At 38.5% G+C, this 18,089-nt stretch overlaps 1 protein-coding gene across 1 annotated transcript in view; it reads right to left on the reverse strand.

The window, feature by feature from the left end:
- Window positions 1-18,089, reverse strand: part of grin2da (glutamate receptor, ionotropic, N-methyl D-aspartate 2D, a) — a 262,588-nt gene that overhangs the window by 63,992 nt on the left and 180,507 nt on the right. Inside the window, exons 7-9 of the mRNA XM_086281122.1 lie at window positions 16,887-17,001; window positions 5,481-5,686; window positions 1,167-1,335 (exon numbers count right to left, since the gene is read on the reverse strand). Of these exons, the coding sequence (XP_086137248.1) occupies window positions 1,167-1,335; window positions 5,481-5,686; window positions 16,887-17,001 (490 nt within the window). The remainder of the gene's footprint in view (window positions 1-1,166; window positions 1,336-5,480; window positions 5,687-16,886; window positions 17,002-18,089) is intronic.

Below are 18,089 nucleotides of genomic sequence, written 5' to 3' on the forward strand. Positions count from 1 at the left end.
CTCTCTCTCACACTCACACTTACACACACACTTCTCCAGCACTAATCTTTCTGACAGACTCCCTCCATATTTCCTCGCTCCGTCTTCGATTCAGGTCCAATCCTCTCTCTCAATGGGTCACGTTTTAAAAGGTTTGAAGCAGGATAAAAAGAATTTCACAAGAGCCCTCGAATCAAAGCCCTTTTTGTAAACACAACAAAAGAAAGAAAAACAGAGTAGGAAAAATGATAGCAGCACTCTGTACTGGGAAAACGGAGAATTAAAAACATAACTACAATATCTTACTGAGACACACAAAAAAGGGTCATGGTGTGTTTGTGAGCCGGGCTGCGAAATTTTAGAACACACTCCCAGAGGAAATGCTGTGTGCAAGCTGGAACTTTTTGCTACTGAGCACACATTTTTATAAACTTCCACTTTATCTCTCCCACATGCTGCTATTTGCATTCTGTCAGAGAGTGACAAGAGTTAGATACAAGTTATTTACTTGTGCGTTAAATACAAACACCCTTGAACAGAACATAAATAGCTTTGCTAAGGAAAAGAACTGATGGCAAAAATGTAGTACAAATTTATACTTTTCTTTTTTCATGCAAGAGTTAAACAAAACAAAATATTATGCTTTGTTTTAAACAAATAAGGGATCAAATTTATTCATTTCAACAAGGAGAAACCAAGCACACAGCTGTCACTCAGAAAACTCGGGTTCTTATGCTTATGAAACAACATATAAAACTCCTAAATTATCACGATGAAGATTATTGACTCAGTATCATGCCTACTATTACAGGTAGCAGTGTGGTCCTAACCTGAATAAGAGACTGGACAAATGAGTGGATAAATGCATAGATGGGCCAGCCTATTCTAGTGTCTATCACTGTGTAATTTTAGTCAACACCCTGTAATCAGAAGCATGTCATCTATATGCTGGTTGAGTCAGTCCTCTGCTTAGACCATAAAAACCTCGGTGTCTCCTAAATGTAGAGATGTTTACAACAGCAGTGCCTGTTTCCTGTTGTCCTGCTAGGCTGGCTCCACCTTTTACACAGATGTCGAACCAACATTGTGAAAAGATCTCCTGCCGACTTAACGGCAGCGCAACATTGCCCACATCCCCCCCGGTCCTACAAATAACAGGCAGCATACAAGAGGTTTCGAAGGCTTACCTCTCCTACCATGCCATTCCACTCCCCGTCAATGTTTTTCCCATGCCTCCCATTTGTCACCAGGTAAAGGTCATAGGTGAAGCCTACAATCTTGGCGAGGCGCTTTAGTACATCGATGCAGAACCCTTTACAGCAGTGCTTCATGGGTCTAACACCATCCACCACCAAACTGAGGAGATGATGAGAGAAAGGTGACATAGTTAAAACACTCTCTTAAAAACATGTTGTAAGTTTGTTTTTCAGGTCACTTTGATCTAAACAAGGTTCTTTTCTGTTAAAGAAATTGAAAATGAAAGAAGTGAGGTTCTTGGGGAGTGAGAAAATGAGCATATGTTCTCCCCCTGAGGTGCTCATAACGGAGGAAGAACTAAAAGCTGAGGAAGGCGAGGAAGGTGTGAATTATTATCGAGGGACTGTGAGTGGATCGATACTGACAGTTTGGCTGTTGTGTAAGGGGAAGCAACGCTCGACAGGTCAGACAGTTCAGGAGGAAAAAGTGTTGCGTTATTAAAATGGAAATAAACTCATTTTTTTCTAATTTAAGGAAACAAATTTCCTGCAAAGACCTTCAAATGTCTCCCTTCTCCCTTGCTTCATACAGCAAACACTTTACCAAAGCACCATGCACATCTATATGGACATATGGGAATCCAAGTACATTTAGATGACTATCAGTCAAGTGGCTTCTGTGCCCTCCATCAGCTCTTTACAGCTTGTGGCCATTTGATGGTCCTTCAGTCACTTAGCTATGGCCCCCTCTTGGCTCTGTTCTCTAACAATGCAGAATGTGCATTTGGCAGTCTTAACTGACAAAACAAGGTCAAACCCACAAGATTGAAATATTTAACTCCTCTTTACGTTTGTATAGATTATAACATTATTATTAAAGAAACTGTTAAAATATGTTTGTGAAATCTAAATGGTTTTGTTTGTTTATTTTTTTAGAAAGTCAGTATTTGGTATGATTGTCTTTACTCTTCAACTCTTCCTGAGCTCTTTTAGGCAAACTTTCACATAATTGCTTTGTTCAGGAATTGTTCTTCAGGCTTCTGGAAGGACATTTAAAGCTCTTCTTTGGACACTGCTAATGTTTGTCCTGTTATCTGTCAAAATGACCCTACATTGCTTCAATAACGTTGAGATCCAGGCTCTAGGGCAGGGATGTCCACCTCCAGGCCTCGAGGGCCAGTGTCCTGCAGGTTTTAGACATCACCCTGGGTCAACGGACCTGAATCAAATGATTAGTTCATTACAGGCCTCTGGAGAACTTCAAGACATGTTGAGGAGGTCATTTAGCCATTTAAATCAGCTGTGTTGGATCAAGCACACATCTAAAACCTGCAGGACACCGGCCCTTGAGGCCTGGAGGTGGACATCCCTGCTCTAGGGAGACCATTCAATGGCTCATAGTGTGTGTTTTTCTATACAGGTATGTGTTTGAAGCACTGGCAGTCATTTTGGCATCATCGTCATACTGAAAAATCAAGCTGTGGCCAATCAGATGCCTTCCAGATGGCCCTGCATGGCGGATCAAAATCTGCTGGCACTTTTCTGCATTTATAACTCCATCAATTTTTACAAGATCCCCAAAACCACTGACTGAAATGTAGCTCCAAACTATAATTGAGCCTCCGTGTGTTTTGATCTTGGCTGTAGACACTCAGAGTTGTATCTCTCTCCTAACTTCCTCCAAAACAAATTGACAATTTGAACTGAAACTTTTTTTGTCAGTAATTTTGTGTCAGCATTCCTCACCCTTGCTTATGAATGGCTTCTTGACAATCACCCTTCCATTTCTGATTAGGCTACTATGTGAATCATGTCGAGATGCATTTCTTAGGTCCTGTCTCAGATCTTTGTTGAATCTTTCTTCCCTATTTCTTAAACACATGACATTCAGGCACTGTTCATCTGCTGTATATTTTCTGTGCTGTGTGATTCATTGGTCAGTGTTCCTCTGGTCAAGTACAATGACTGAATATCTACAGTTCTGTTGCTCAAGATCCTTTTACAGTACAGTTCATTTTTTGTGCATGTTATTTTTCAAGGCATTTTACAGGAGCGATGTGACACTGAAAAAGGACAAGTAACGTGTTGAGAAAAATACAGTTGCATTTTAGTGCCTGCTTGTGCTCAGGTATTTTTTGTGTGTTTATTTTAAAAACTGAGCAAACAACCGTGACCTTGGTGGTGATCACAGGAGAAAATAAAAGGAAAAACAACTTCGCAAACACAGTGCAGCAGATCAAGGGTGCTGTGACAGGTGAAGAAAAACGATAGCAAATCAGCCAAACAGAAAATGCTTATATGTGTAATTAAAAAAAGAAAAATGAGAGTAAGAAGCAAGTATAGAAATGCATATAATGGAAAGTAATAAAAAGAAGTGGGTTGATTAGTAAAGGAGCAAACTTGACTCTCAGCCAAAATAATTGATGGAGGATGAACTTGTTATCTCTCTGTTGGCCAAGTCATATACTGGCAGGAAGGAAGCTTATCTGGGATAGACAAGGGGTGCAGAACACACACACACACACACACACACACACACACACACACACACACACACACACACACACACACACACAGTTAGAGACATGCCCAATTTCTGCAGGACAAGAAAAGATTAACCTGCCTTTACTTTGCTTCTTCCATCATACTTCTATTAAAAAGCTGTAAGAAATCCATGTTTCTTTCAACACGTTTTAATCTGATGTCAACTAACTTCATACATATACACACACAGAGAGACAGAGACACAAATGTATTTTCTCAAATTCAGCCAAAATAATTCAGCTGTTTTCTATTCTTTAATCTACTGGTCGCAGAAGGTAAGCCTTTCTTTAAACCTTTTTCTGTATGTACACTCCACCTGGAAACGATAACGATTTACTGTCCTGTTCTTTGATGTGTGGCCAGACAGCTCAATTTTACAATGGATTAAGGCAAAGGTCCTTGTGGTTTCAGGATGGTCTTTATCTAACAACTTTTTGAAACTTCTTTCCCACTCTCTACTACCGTTTGCCAGCTGATAAGAGCTCAGAGAAAATAACACAAGGAGAAAACACATATTATGTACTGAAGCACCTCTTGTTGTAACAATCTTGATGTATTTGCTGATAGAAAATTGGGGTATCTAGTCTTCTGTTTTTTTCAGCTTATGGCCAAACAACAGGTCATCTTGCGTTGCCACCTATTTCAAATTGTTACAAAAACATATTGCAACTCTATTTCTATTTGTTTTCATAGCAATTACTTTGTTTTTCATATTTTTGCGTATACCTATGGTGGTTCTTGGAGGTCAAACAAGAACAAGAGCCAGCAAATGGGAAAAAAAACATCAAAAGCTAAAAATAAATAAATAAACGGATAAACAAAAGGACTCAGTAAACACAACAGAAGTGAGTTTGAGGAGAAAATAATATGATGGGGAAAAAACTAACTGCAAACATATATCATCAGTATTATTTGAATTATGCAAAAAGAACAGAATATTCTTGCATTTTTTTTCTCGCTCACAACACCAACAAACATTCTTTGAAGTGCAATCTGTTGCATGTTTCAGCTTCTGCAGCTGTTTTGTGATGCTGTTGTCTTTTTAACTTCTATTTTTTGTATGTTTTTGCAATATTTTCCTATTTGCTGATGTTGTTGTAAGTTGCAGTGCACCTGACGTCTCAGGGCCACCGTACATCCCATATATGATCTCTCTCTGTGAGCCAAACCAAAGGTTTCACCCCTGCAGTGATGAAGACAGACGTGCACATTTTCAGGCTAAAGATGGATTTTTGGATGCTATGAATAACCATTTAATTTGTGGAGTTTTTAGAAGTGTTTTTTAGTTGTGTTTATTGTTTAGAAGATTGCTTTTCTGTACATAAATCATATGAACTAAAATACCATCTCAACCAGTTTTTATACATGCATGAAACCCAAACATTTTGACATTACCAGCTAGAGCAGCGTATGAGAATGTAAATGACAGATTGTACATGAAATGGTGTTTAACTGAGCAATTATGCATGTCTTGTTCATACCCATGAGAGAACAGCACATTACATTTTTTAACAAAATCACAGTGATCTGATGTTTCCTCATTCCTAGCTACCAGTAGGAAAACTGAGCCCAGAGTCGTATGTATTCCCTCTACTTGTGAGGAATGGCAATTCCAAATGTTCTCCTGATCTCATGTGGAGTTGATGTGTGGAAACAGCTAGACACTTGAATAATTGAATATTTTTTTGCAATGCAATGAATGGATTATTTGATGTTTTCACTTCTCTGTTCGTCCATCCAGGGGTGGTGGCTGTGAATTACCTGGAGTTAACGGGCATGCGGCAGGGTACAGAGTCCCGGATGCAGGAGCCAGTGCCTGGGTCAGCAGGTTCCACTATGACAAAGGGCCTCTCCTCCAATGTGACCACTCGAAGATGTTGGGAGTCATCCAGGGGCTTCAAGAAAGAGCCATAGCGAGACCAGGGGTGATACCGTAGTCGCAGGTGTCCATTCTCCCACCAGCCAACCTGTAGAGCATTCAAACCCACAATCAGCTAATTTCAGGACATGTAGCTGCAAACATCTGGTCACTTCTATATTTGTATGTTGGTTTAAAATATAGTGCAATATAATTAGAAAATGTTTAAGTTCCTTGTTCACGTCATCTCTAAGACTGAGACTGGGTGCCTTATGTTGAAAACTCATTTCAAGCACCTGGTATAGAATAGAATAGAATAGAATAGAATAGAATAGAATAGAATAGCCTTTATTGTCATTGTACAGAGTACAACGAAATTGGAGTGCCACTCCCTTGGTGCAAGTTTCAATAATAAATATAAATGTAAAATATAAAAAGTACAAAAAAAACAATCGTAAGTACTCAAACAATAGTATGTACAATATATACAGGATAGCAGCATTAATATAATGACAGCATGAATAGCAGCATAATATAATGACAGTGACGGTATGGAATAGGTTCAATTGTTTTTGTGCTTATTTACTACGGTGATAGCTCTGGGAAAGAAGCTATCCCTGAATCTGTTTGTCCTGGTTTTATGTGACCTGTACCGTCGGCCTGACGGTAATAGTTCAAACAGTTGGTTGCTGGGGTGAGAGTGGTCCTTGATGATATTGCCAGCTCTGCTGAGGTACCGAGAGTTTGCAGTGACCTCCAGGCTGGGCAGAGAGCAGCCAGTGATCTTCTGGGCTGTGTTGATGACCCTCTGCAGTACTTTCCTGTCTGCAGCTGAGCACCCTGCATACCATGTTGTTATGCCGTACGTTAGGATGCTCTCTATGGTGGCTCTGTAAAATGTCACCAGCAGCCTCTCCTCCAGGTTGTTCCTCCTGAGCACTCTCAGAAAGTGGAGACGCTGCTGGGCCTTTTAAACCACCGCTGTAGTATTTGCAGTCCAGGAGAGGTCATCAGATATCTGCACGCCCAGAAACCTCATGGAGTGTACCCTCTCCACACAGCTCCCGTGAATGTAAAGTGGGGCCGGGTCTGCTCTGCCCTTCCTTCCAAGATGAGTTCTTTAGTTTTCGTGGTGTTCAGTTGGAGGTTGTTAACTGAACACCACTCAGTCAGTCTGTTGACCTCATCTCTGTAGTCCGACTCATCCCCCCTTGAGATGAGTCCAACCACTGTGGTGTCATCCGCGAACTTTATGATGGTGTTTGAGAGATGGGTGGGAAGCAGTCGGATGTGTAGAGCGTAAACAGGAGGGGACTCAAAACACATCCTTGTGGAGATCCGGTGCTGAGTGTGATGGTGCTGGACCGGTGGGGGCCGAGTCTGACAGACTGTGGTCTATTTGTCAGGAAGTCCTTGATCCAGAGGCAGATGGGGGTGGAGAGTCCCAGGTGAGACAGTTTCTGGACCAGGATCTCCGGGATGATATGATTGAATGCTGAGCTGAAGTCCAGGAAGAGCATTCTCACATAGCTTCCTCGGTGCTCCAGGTGACTCAGCGCAGTGTGGAGCGCTATGGTGATAGCGTCCTCGGTGGAACGATTTGTCCTGTAGGCAAATTGGTGGGGGTCCAGAGTGGGAGGCAGACCGGCCCTGATGTGCTGACAGACCAGTCTCTCAAAGCACTTCATCACTACAGGCGTAAGTATAAAGACGCTGCTACAGCTAATGACAAAAACTGAGAGTTCAAGCTTGGACTGATTGAGAAAAGCTTTGCCTTCCAGGTTTGCTCCTTCTTTGCCAGCATTAGTGCTGACCCCGCATCAAATGAGCCTCTTCATCTCATGCTTTATTTTACCACAGTGTCTCTGGTAAACAAGAACCAATGTTAATCCCACTTTTCCACAGTTTTTCCTTTTGCCTTGTATATTCGCACATACATGGAAACTGAGCGTCAGCTGAAGGTTGAGGAGGCCGACAGAACATCATATTCAAAAAGAAGAGCTTCTCAAACCAGACACCCTGCTTACACCGTTTACTTTCTCAGATCCCATCTCTAAAGATTATTGTGTAGTTCAAATAGAGCTGGAAACACAGGTCATCTATGACAAAATGCAACCATTTCTGACTTTGTGTGAATGACACAGTAAAGTCTGTTTTAAAAATCAGGGCATGTCCGATGTATTATATTTCCCTCCAGTCTTTGGATGCACAAAGTAGCTATTCAGAAGTAGCTAGTGCTTATCTGCCATTGTTCATGTTAGTTGAGTTGTTACTTGCAGTCAGTTGAATAGTGTTTGTATACATTTGTGCTGTCATTATGAACTGAATTTTATAACAGAGTTTGAAACTGTATTCGTGCTACTATCCTGTGTGCATCCATTGTAGGGCTGTGAGGCTATGACCAAAATCTCATATCCATATAAGAATTCTATCGTCCCAACGATATAAATCACAAAAATGTAACATTTTCTGTAAATTCTGTGACTCTCGGGCAGCTCGACTTGCAGGAAGTGTTTCCAGCTGCGTGTCATGTGGAGTCGAGTGTTTTAACAGATGCATGAAACTATATATTTTTAGACATAAGTTGTAATGGCCGCTGTTTTCTTTGTGAGTATTTATTACACGGCGTGCTGCGGGGAAAAGCCTGTTCTAACGTTTGAGTCTAAGGTTTATTTTTTAGCACCTGGCGGCTCTTTTTTAATTCTCATCCGTAAATAATCTGCTCTTTCACGTGATTCAGTTTATTTTGAAAAGTCTCAACAGGATCTTGAGCTTTATTGTGAAAGGTTTATGTGGAACATAAACAAGCGGACACGCGATGGTGTTTTTGTCGTTGTTGCTAACCACAACACATAAAAACAGGCGCTTGTCCGTCCATAGTGTGGTTATATTAAATATAAGAGAAAGAGAGAACTTCAAAATTAATATAGCCACTACAGTGACCATCAAAACGATGAAAAAATATTGCTGTAAACAGTTTATTTTGTGACACCACGAAACAAACGACAGCATAAAATGAAACGATAGACGTTTTTATATTGTCATCCGATATATATCGTTATATCGAACAGCCCTAATCCATTGAGTGTGTGAGCCCAGTGTCTATATTTTAAATGCAGCATTTCAAATAAAAAATAATATTTCAAATCAGATAATTTATAAACAAAGACAAAGTTAGTTCATTTTGTCAATAACGGGCCTTTTATCACAAACCAAAAATGTTATCTGTGTCTCTGATTTGAATTTCTGTACCCTTTCCATAGAGAAACACTTTTTTTTTTTCTTTTTTATTCTCCTTGGAAGTTTTACAAAAGCTACAGCTTGTATCAATGTCTAAATTGAATTTGCTTTGAAGATAATCTTTAGAAGGATAAATTCTGTGTATTAATTTATAAGAAATATCTTTAATTTTGTTGGTAATTAAAAACTGATTAGGGAGTCTCCAAACTTCGTTCCAGAAAAAAATGGCATATGGTAGCGTGGTTATGGTACTCTGAAATAAAGATCTGATAGATTTATTGTTGTCTTTAGATTGCTTAGAAAAGCAAATCTTGCCAACAAAAGTTTGTATGGGAGATGCCAACGGCCTGTGGAATGAAGTGATATTAGGTTGATTCTTAAACAGCATACAAACCCCTGATGGTATTGAGCCAAATACTTTTGTATAATCATGACGATTTATAGCTAAATTAAACAAAATTCTTCATAGGAGAAAAGCGTGCCAATTGAATCAAATAATTGGTTGACTAAAATAATGTTATTCCTAAACCAACTATCTAAGAAGAGAGATTTTCTTTTAAATAAAACATCCTTGTTATTCCAGATATAATAACTGTGTGGACTAAAGTTATGCTTGTAAATAAGAGTCCATGCTAAAAAAGCTTGGCGATGAAAAGCAGAGATTTTTATAGGGATTTTATCAATATCAATATCAAAATTACAAAATTTTAAATTTAAAAAAATAATATTTCAAATCAGATCATTTATAAACAAAGACAAAGTTAGTTCATTTCGTCAAAAACAGGCCTTTTATCACAAACCAAAAATGTTATCTGTGTCTTTGATTTGAATTTCTGAACCCTTTCCATAGAGAAACACTTGAAAAACCTGCACTTACACCATATCAGTAGTTGGTACATTGCTCCAGCCCTCATTGGGTCCTCTTATATTATGTGCAGTTATAACACCATCACATACAGTTGCCATTGTGACTATGCCCTGCTCAACTTCATCGCCTCCTCATCGCTGTTTGAGACACCTTTTTCATAACATAACACTTCAGACATTTCTTCAGACAATGTCTACCAGTCACTGCACCCAAAATGCTTTGCAGGATCGATCATCATACAGAACATTGATTTTCGACCCTTCTCTTGTCAATAATTTGACAATAATCCCACCACTTCTTACAAAGGCTTTTAAAATCAATATTTAGAATATTTGATTTTCTTTATATTTTTACTTCTGCTTACTCTCACACACACACACAAACACACACAGACACAGCTCATTGTAACACTGCGTGTCTTCTGTTTACTATAAAACAAACCACTGCTGCTGCAGCTGCGAAGATAATACACATCACTATCTGAGCACCTTTTCATTCAAAGACCAAACACTCAAACGCTCAGTGATGAGAGTAGCAATTGCAAAGATTGTTTCAGGCCAACTCACTGTTACAACAGTCGGTTTTTACTAAGTAGCAAAGCACATTCAATTACAAGACTATAAATATTCTTAAAATAAGAGCTGCCTATGAGTTTACATCAATATGAGTAAATATGGCAATAAATAAATGAGGTTTTAGTTCATTTGTGGAAGTTATTTTTGACTCTTTGGTCCTACCATCAGTTTTATTATTGTTTATATTTTTGGTTAAATGGTCACTGTCCTGAATTCTGTTCCTTTTCCAAGTGATCTTTCTCAGTCATGTAAACTTCCAAACTTCTTAAAAAAAAGTCATCTCCTACTCCAATGTTTTAAAGAGGCAGATGTAGATGGATTCTTCACACAAAGACAAAAATCCTTCTAACAAAAACGGTAAGAATACATGCAACCTTTTTTTCAACAGTGGCCTCAAAACCACTATTAAGTGATGTCTGGCTGTATTTTACTCTGCTGGTCTGTTATGTGTGCACAACAGCTGCAAATTGTAGTAATCAAGCTGTCCAAGCAAAACCTCTCATAAAGCTGCAGAGACAATTCTAAAAGCATTATAAATTATGGTGTCAACATCATGAAGCTTGAGTAAAGAGTGATTTAATTAAATATATTCTGATACACAGAGATCAAAACAAGACATCAAGATGGGAGCATTCAGTCTCTAGATCCGGCTATAAAAAGTCTGTGTGTATATCTGACTCAAACAGGAGTTGCTGTATTTTAAATTCTCATTAAATATGAAAAAAGGCTTTTGGTAAGAACAGGTAAGTATTGATGAGCAGAGACGTGGAGACTTTGAAAAGTTCTGAGGCTGTGGCCTTGAGATTTTAAAGGGGAACAATGGCACAAAAAAAATCAGTGAACTCCAAAACTGTAGAGTTGTTGTTGTTTTTAAACTTAGATAAAATCATACCTACATTGCAGCTTTTTTAGTGATGCAATCTAATACATGCATCACCTGTGCTGACATTATCGATCACTGGTTAGTCTAACCAAAATGCTTTAAATGGTTTTCTTATTGTCGCCACACTTAGTCTGCATATTATTTTAATAATTTGCATTCGTTTTTAAAACCTAATTTGATTTTCCTATCCTCTATAGGTGGCTGGGAGTGTACACTGTGTACAAGTCCACTCTGAAAGCCTGGTCTCTCGCAAAGTACCTTCTGAATCACTGTAATCGATCCACATCTCTTATCAAGTCCACAGTGCACTTACATCCCTCTGTGTTGTGAGGTTGTAAAACTCTTATTACACTTTTAAACTCAACTGAAATTGGATTAGGACTTGTGTGGTTTAAGATTATAGGTCTCTTATCAGATTGATTATAAAGGTAGTCATCTTTCTTATTTTATTTGCTCATTGATCCTCTGTAAACTCCAATGTTTACGCTTCTCTCAAAGAACAAACAAATGCAATACGACTTGCTGTAGTGTTGCATCACATAACAGCCAACTTCATAAAATTTACAGAACAAGATTTTCAAATCCTCATGTGAAATAAGGCTTTGCTGACAGCTGAACATCAAAAATCAACAAGAATCCTTTCATTTCCAGCATCATTTGTATTGGAGTGCACATTCTTACAACAAATTAGACAACATTATAATCCATTCATCTATTCACTGCCACAGTTCCCCATCACTTAAAACCAACAGAACTGTGTCATCTACAAAAAGCAGAGAAAAGATCCTGAGAGGACTGAACTTTACACCCTTGGCTGCATCTAAAATTTGGCCCTTAAAAAGTATGGACTAGAATCAGTAGCATCCCAGCAGAGTCCAACAAGCAATGTGAACCAAGATCCCTGTTGATGTACACGGTGTCCAGCACATATGGCCTTAAATCACATGATATGATTATTGTGCTCACATTGACCAGCAGAAAAGTCCAGCAACAAATGATCTCCCTATGAGCATGGAGCATGTTCTGACATGGAGGAGAGAATTAACAGTCACTATTGAGTGACTACAAACAACGCTTCCTGCTCCCACAGACTACAATTTTTTTTAAACTATGCAATGTAGAGATTAGTACCAGCTGACACCCATTTCATATAACTGATATATCATTCTTGAGATTGTGAAGCAAAGCATCATTGTCATCATATGACCCCTCAACTTGAATGTAGGGAATAAACCTCCCAAAATCTATGGGAAACTGGAGGAGTGTCTGAATCCTAATGATGGAAGCATAACTTTAATAACATGATTTGTGAAATATATTACGTGGATGTCTTAGCAGTGGTTTTACTGATGTTTGGATTGCATCATTTTAATGCAGTAAATCGCCCGTTGTGAACCACCTGTATTTTTTATTTAAAGTCTTCTGTGCTTTGCACGTTTCTGGTAAATCTCTGCAGTAATTTTAAGGCCAAAGCCAACACTCGGCATCACAGCAGATTCAGTTCAAATGAGAAATGTTTTATTTTCTTATTTAGTGTTTGTTGATCCGCTGCTGCACTTTACATTGAAAGTATCACCACCTCCTAATGATTATGAAATAAGAGTCTTATACAGACAATACTACACCTTCATTTGTATGTTTGCAAAGTTAAAACCTACTTTGAGAATATATTCTCCTTCAGGTACAAGAACTGAACTGAAAATGATTTAAAAAGCAGCTGAAAAACCTTCATAAAGCCTGGCCTCTCTTATACAAAACACCAGAGAAATTAAGGGTCACACAAGACTTTTGCACAATGTTAAAGAAATTTTAACCATGTAAGCCATGCTTATAAGTCAAATAGAAGTCTGAACAAGTAACAATCCAGCAAACAACAAAATGAAAAATTAAGTTCTAACAGTCTCAGTTATAGCCTCCACATCTTGTTTGAGATCTAAAAGGAAGCCTGTGTGCAACAATATCATTTTCTTTATTTAATATTACTTTTATATTACAGTACTGTGCAAAAGTTTCAGGCAGGTGTGAAAAATGCTGTTAACAAAGAATGCTTTCAGAAATAGAAATGATTGTTTATTGGCCCCAAATGTATTCTGCAGCAGGACAACGACCCCAAACATGCAGCCAAAGTCATTAAGAACTATCTTCAGCATAAAGAAGAACAAGAAGTAATGGAAGTGATGGTATGGCCCCCACAGAGTCCTGATCTCAACATCATCGAGTGTCTCTGGGATTACATGAAGAGACAGAAGGATGTGAGGAAGCCTACATCCACTGTGGTTAGATCTCCAAGATTTGGAACAACCTACCAGCCGAGTTCCTACAAAAACTGTGTGCAAGTGTACCTAGAAGAACTGATGCTGTTTTGAAGGCAAAGGGTGGTCACAGCAAATATTGATTTGATTTACATTTCTCTTTTGTTCATCCACAGCATTTTGTTGACTGATAGAGGTAAAGACCCTACAATAATACTGTGAAAATCTTCTGTAGCTAACATTAGAAATTGTGTTTGTGTCCATGATGAATTTAAACACACTGTTCTTTTATCTCTAATCTCCATTGCATTTCTCATCCTTAAGCTGATAAATGCGCTTTTTCACCCCTAAATGCCAAGTACAATATGTTTGACACCTAGTTAGCATTTCTTTAAATCTGCTGTTTGATGTGGTTGTGGCCTGGTAAACCAAAGATGATGAGCTAAATGCTGAAATGCTCAACACAGTTGGGGTAAACTTCTCTATTGGGGAATTTTTCTACAAAATAACCTGAGCATAAGATATAAAAGAGCAGCACAACGGTGCAACATAACCTCTTATCTTTCAGTTTTTCTGCTTGCTGCAGCCAGTTTTTTTTTTTTTTTTTTTTAAATTCTATCTACCCCAAGTGTATGGAAAACTAGTCAGAAGCCTATCTCCTCTGTCAATATTGCAGCCTTCATTCAGCAAAAATTCAATACAGGAAAGGTGAGATGCTTCAGAAAAGGGCTGAAGATTGTACTATGATTCCCACTGATAGAGCAGTACTTCAGTTTGCTGCCTCTTAGCACCAGACAGAACTATAAATCGTCGTTTTCGTGTAAGGTTAACTATTGCCAGAAGACTGAAGAAATACAGCAGAAATACAGAGCTCAAAAGCAAAGCGAGACCGGGTGAGAAAAGACATAACTAAAAAAGCTGAGACGTTACAAAATAAGTGCCCGTTGTTCAGCAGTCACTAAGCATCGTCAATATTATCACTGATCTGAATCTTGATGTGAGGCTTGTTATCTGCTGCAAAACAATCACCACCATCACCACCACTACCCTCAAACCACACCAACATTCAGTATAACTTTTTTTTAAACCTCAGAGTCCAGCATTGCAGCATGCTGCAAGCATTGCAGTGCAGCATTGTCAAGTTAATATGTTTTATCAAGAATGTGGGCAAGTGAAGAGAGAATCTTAGAGGCCTTCTTAGATCATATATTTGCCATGACACACAGAGAAGAAGTGAAGCTGGTGACAAAAGAATGGCCAAATGAGATTGTACAACTGAATCTGACATCAAACAGAGCAAAACATTTCATTTGTTCTCTCAAATACTTCCACAGTTTCTTACTGTCTCTTTGATATATTGTTCATATTTCATGGTTTAGTTCACTATAATCATATGCTGTATAATCAGCATAATACAACGAGGACCAAATCTTGCAATTGCAGTGTGGCCACCTCTATAAAAGCAGATGTTTTGGCTATTTGCTGATCTTTGCAGGTGTGTATGCCCCAGCAAATACACCCCTAAATCATATTGTACTACGCTCTGAGAAGCCTAAGAATGCTGGCAGCCAGTGCCAGTGGTGCCTCAGCCTCCTATAGTAGATGCACCTATGGTATGAATTTGAAGTTCTAGGTGATTTTCAGAAAAAGTTGACATCTGACCTCGACCTTGAAGTCAAGGCCACTGAGATTTAAAATTTTCTGAAATTTTGAGTCGATATGGTAAAGAATTTCAAAATTCTTGGTGACATCATTCTTCAGTTATTGCATTTACAAGACTTTGAGAAAACCTGACCTCTGACTTTGACCTTTAGGTCCTCAAGGTCACTGAAATTCGATGAAGATTTTTAGCAGATGCACCTATAGTATAAAGTGCAAACTCCTACATCATCTTTTCCTCGAGTTATTGCATTCACAATCTTGGACCTGGGTGACCGCATTGTGCTTTTAAGCCTGCAGGGTAAAAACAGTTACCATCCTAAATGTGAAAGTTCATGAAAGCAACAAAAAACAAAACACTGAATAAGTGTGGCCAGGTTAGAAGGGTTCCCAGGAGTAAAGCATCCAACTTCTAAAAAGAATGCCTTGCAAAGTTGCATCTGCATAACCCACAGGAGTTCTGGAACAATGTCCCTTGGACAGACAAGATCAAAGAGGACATGTTTGAACAAAATGCACAGCGGCACATTTGCAGAAAACAAAATATAGCTCAAACACTTCATACTAATTACCAAAAGTGATGGTCGGGGGGGGGGGGGTACTGGGCACCTTGCTGTCACTGTCACAAACTCCTCTGTACATCAAAGTATTCTATAGTCAAATGTGAGGCCATCTGTCTGACAGCTAAAGCTTGGCCAAAAGTGGGTTATGCAAAAGGACAAAGATCCCAAGCACAACTCAAATCTACAAATGAATGGCGGAAAAGACAATAATTAGAGTTTTGAGTGACTCGACCAAAATTTTAGTTTATGAACCAAAATTCATAAACTGAAGCAACATGAGAAACAGAAGTGATGCTGTGAGAGACATTAACATAAACAATCATGTGATTGAAATTTCCTTTGAAATTTACAGTCTTGGCAGATTTGTTCAAAACAATATTTCCTTACTGTTAAAAATAATTTGCAAAAATACTTGATTCTAATATTATTTTAGTTTGCATACTATAATTTGCTGTAAAAATATCAGTACTTCTTGTTCCTCAAAGACATATATATTTGCAGTATTTTGTGTTATCTTCTCTTTAAATGCTCCTTAAATCATTTTAAATGTCCAGATTCTTACATGAATACTCCTTAAATGCTGTATAGTGCTGAACTTTTAGGTCAGTGTTGAGCGACTGTAGACAGGTAACACACTACAGCAATGAGGGACTTACTGTGATGCTATGCAGTTAAAACAATGTGCTTTTGTGTGTGTGTGTGTGTGTGTGTGTGTGTGTGTGTGTGTGTGTGTGTGTGTGTGTGTGTGTGTTTATGTTTTTCTTTAAAATTTTGATTTTTTTTCCTTTCAGGTTTTCATTCTCAAAATTAGGGAGACCTTGAGTCTGCTACTTGCCAGTAAACATATTGAGTCTTAAAAGGTCAGGAGCAAATGGAACAGGGTGGGAAGAACAAAAAGGTTTACTTATTTCTTCAGGTCGAAAGAAAGCTTGAGGAATTTAAAGTACCCACAGAGGAAGACCTTGGATTTAGTACTATTACTGTACAACTGCTCCTGATGGCAAAGATATTGGACTGTGCATTAGCACCTACTAACAAGGCTGAAAAACACAGACAGGAGTAGAAGGATGGAAAGGAGGGGGCCTAGGGGAGATCTAATATTGGAGAGAGGAAAGGAGGAAGAAGAGATGAGCTTCAGGCAGAGAGAGCATAAAAGGTGAAATTGAGCAGTGATGAGTTAGCATGTTTGATGGTGTGTGAAATTGTGGTTAGCCTATCTAGTTGCTACGTTTGGGTAATTAGTGCCAATTTACACAGATATGTACTGACCTCCTCCCAGCCTCTCCCGTTGGAATAGGAGATAACATCAAGCAGCGGTTTGGATAAGTAGCCATCACTGTTGAAAGAGTAGTCCCGTCCACCTATGGATATATTGGTGAAGTACCTGCAACAGAGATTGGAGAGCAGATAAGTTCTTTTTTCTTTAATCTATATACCTCAAATATGAAATCAATCAATTTGAGTGGAATAGAAAATGGGAATGATGATATGTTTCTGCTGTTTTTAAGGCATTAATTTGTTATTAATTTGTCTCATTTAATTTGCAACAAAATTCTCTTTGTTTCCAGAAAAGCGTCTGTTTTGCCAACTTATTTTTTACTGATGGATTTCCATGATGTCTACTGAGTGCATCCATGAACCCACAGCATTAAGCTCTGCTCACTTCTACTCTATTCTTATCCTTGTTATCCTGTGTCTAATGCAAAAGTTCTAGGAAATCTGCAACACACAATTTTCAACCTTATTACTTCTTATAGAAATTAAAAATAGCAGAAACGTTGAGCAATTTCTGCTTCTTTTTATTAGAAAGAAATAAAGAAGCAAAAGGAAAAAGAAAAAGTCCAGAAACAAGAATCAAGTAATCAGAGCTGTGAAGGTAGGGCTGAGACCTGCACTGCAGGGAACAAACATCAGGGATTCTGTGCTAAAGACAAAACACATTTCTAAGAGGAAATGACATTGTTGAGGAGCTGAGACCATGAGGTGAAGCAAAGACAAGATGAGGTGAGACTAGGAGGGGGACGCAAGATAAAGCAGTAAATTCGCTAAAATGTTTCCCCGACTTCAACTACAACAGCGGGAGGCTTGCAGAAGAACAATATGAGTGTAAGCCATGAAGGTCTTGAGCGCACTTTTAATACTTGAAAAGAAGCAAGTAGCATTGGTGCAAAACAGATAGTGAGAGAGAAAGAGAAGGCTTTGCCTTTGATGTTTTGTAATGAAACATCTACCCTAAAAGCACCTGGAAAAGAGCACATCAAAGCATCCTAATGAAGCCTGCATGTTCCCAAAAACAAGCAACCTCACTGAAAGAAAGCCTTAACAACTCAAGTAACCCTTAATCAACAGTAATCAGTCGTGGAAACACAAAAATATACACTGCAGAAACAAGATGAAAAAGTGATATACCATAGTAACTAAACTGTTAGCAGCCCAACATCTGACTATACTGAAAAGAATTCAATTGAATTT

Source organism: Aulonocara sp. 'chitande type north' Nkhata Bay, linkage group LG22, assembly GCF_057382095.1.
Source record: "Aulonocara sp. 'chitande type north' Nkhata Bay isolate Kocher_YH1m ecotype deep benthic linkage group LG22, A_spYH_male_GT1.1, whole genome shotgun sequence".
NCBI classification, from domain to species: Eukaryota; Metazoa; Chordata; class Actinopteri; order Cichliformes; family Cichlidae; genus Aulonocara; species Aulonocara sp. 'chitande type north' Nkhata Bay.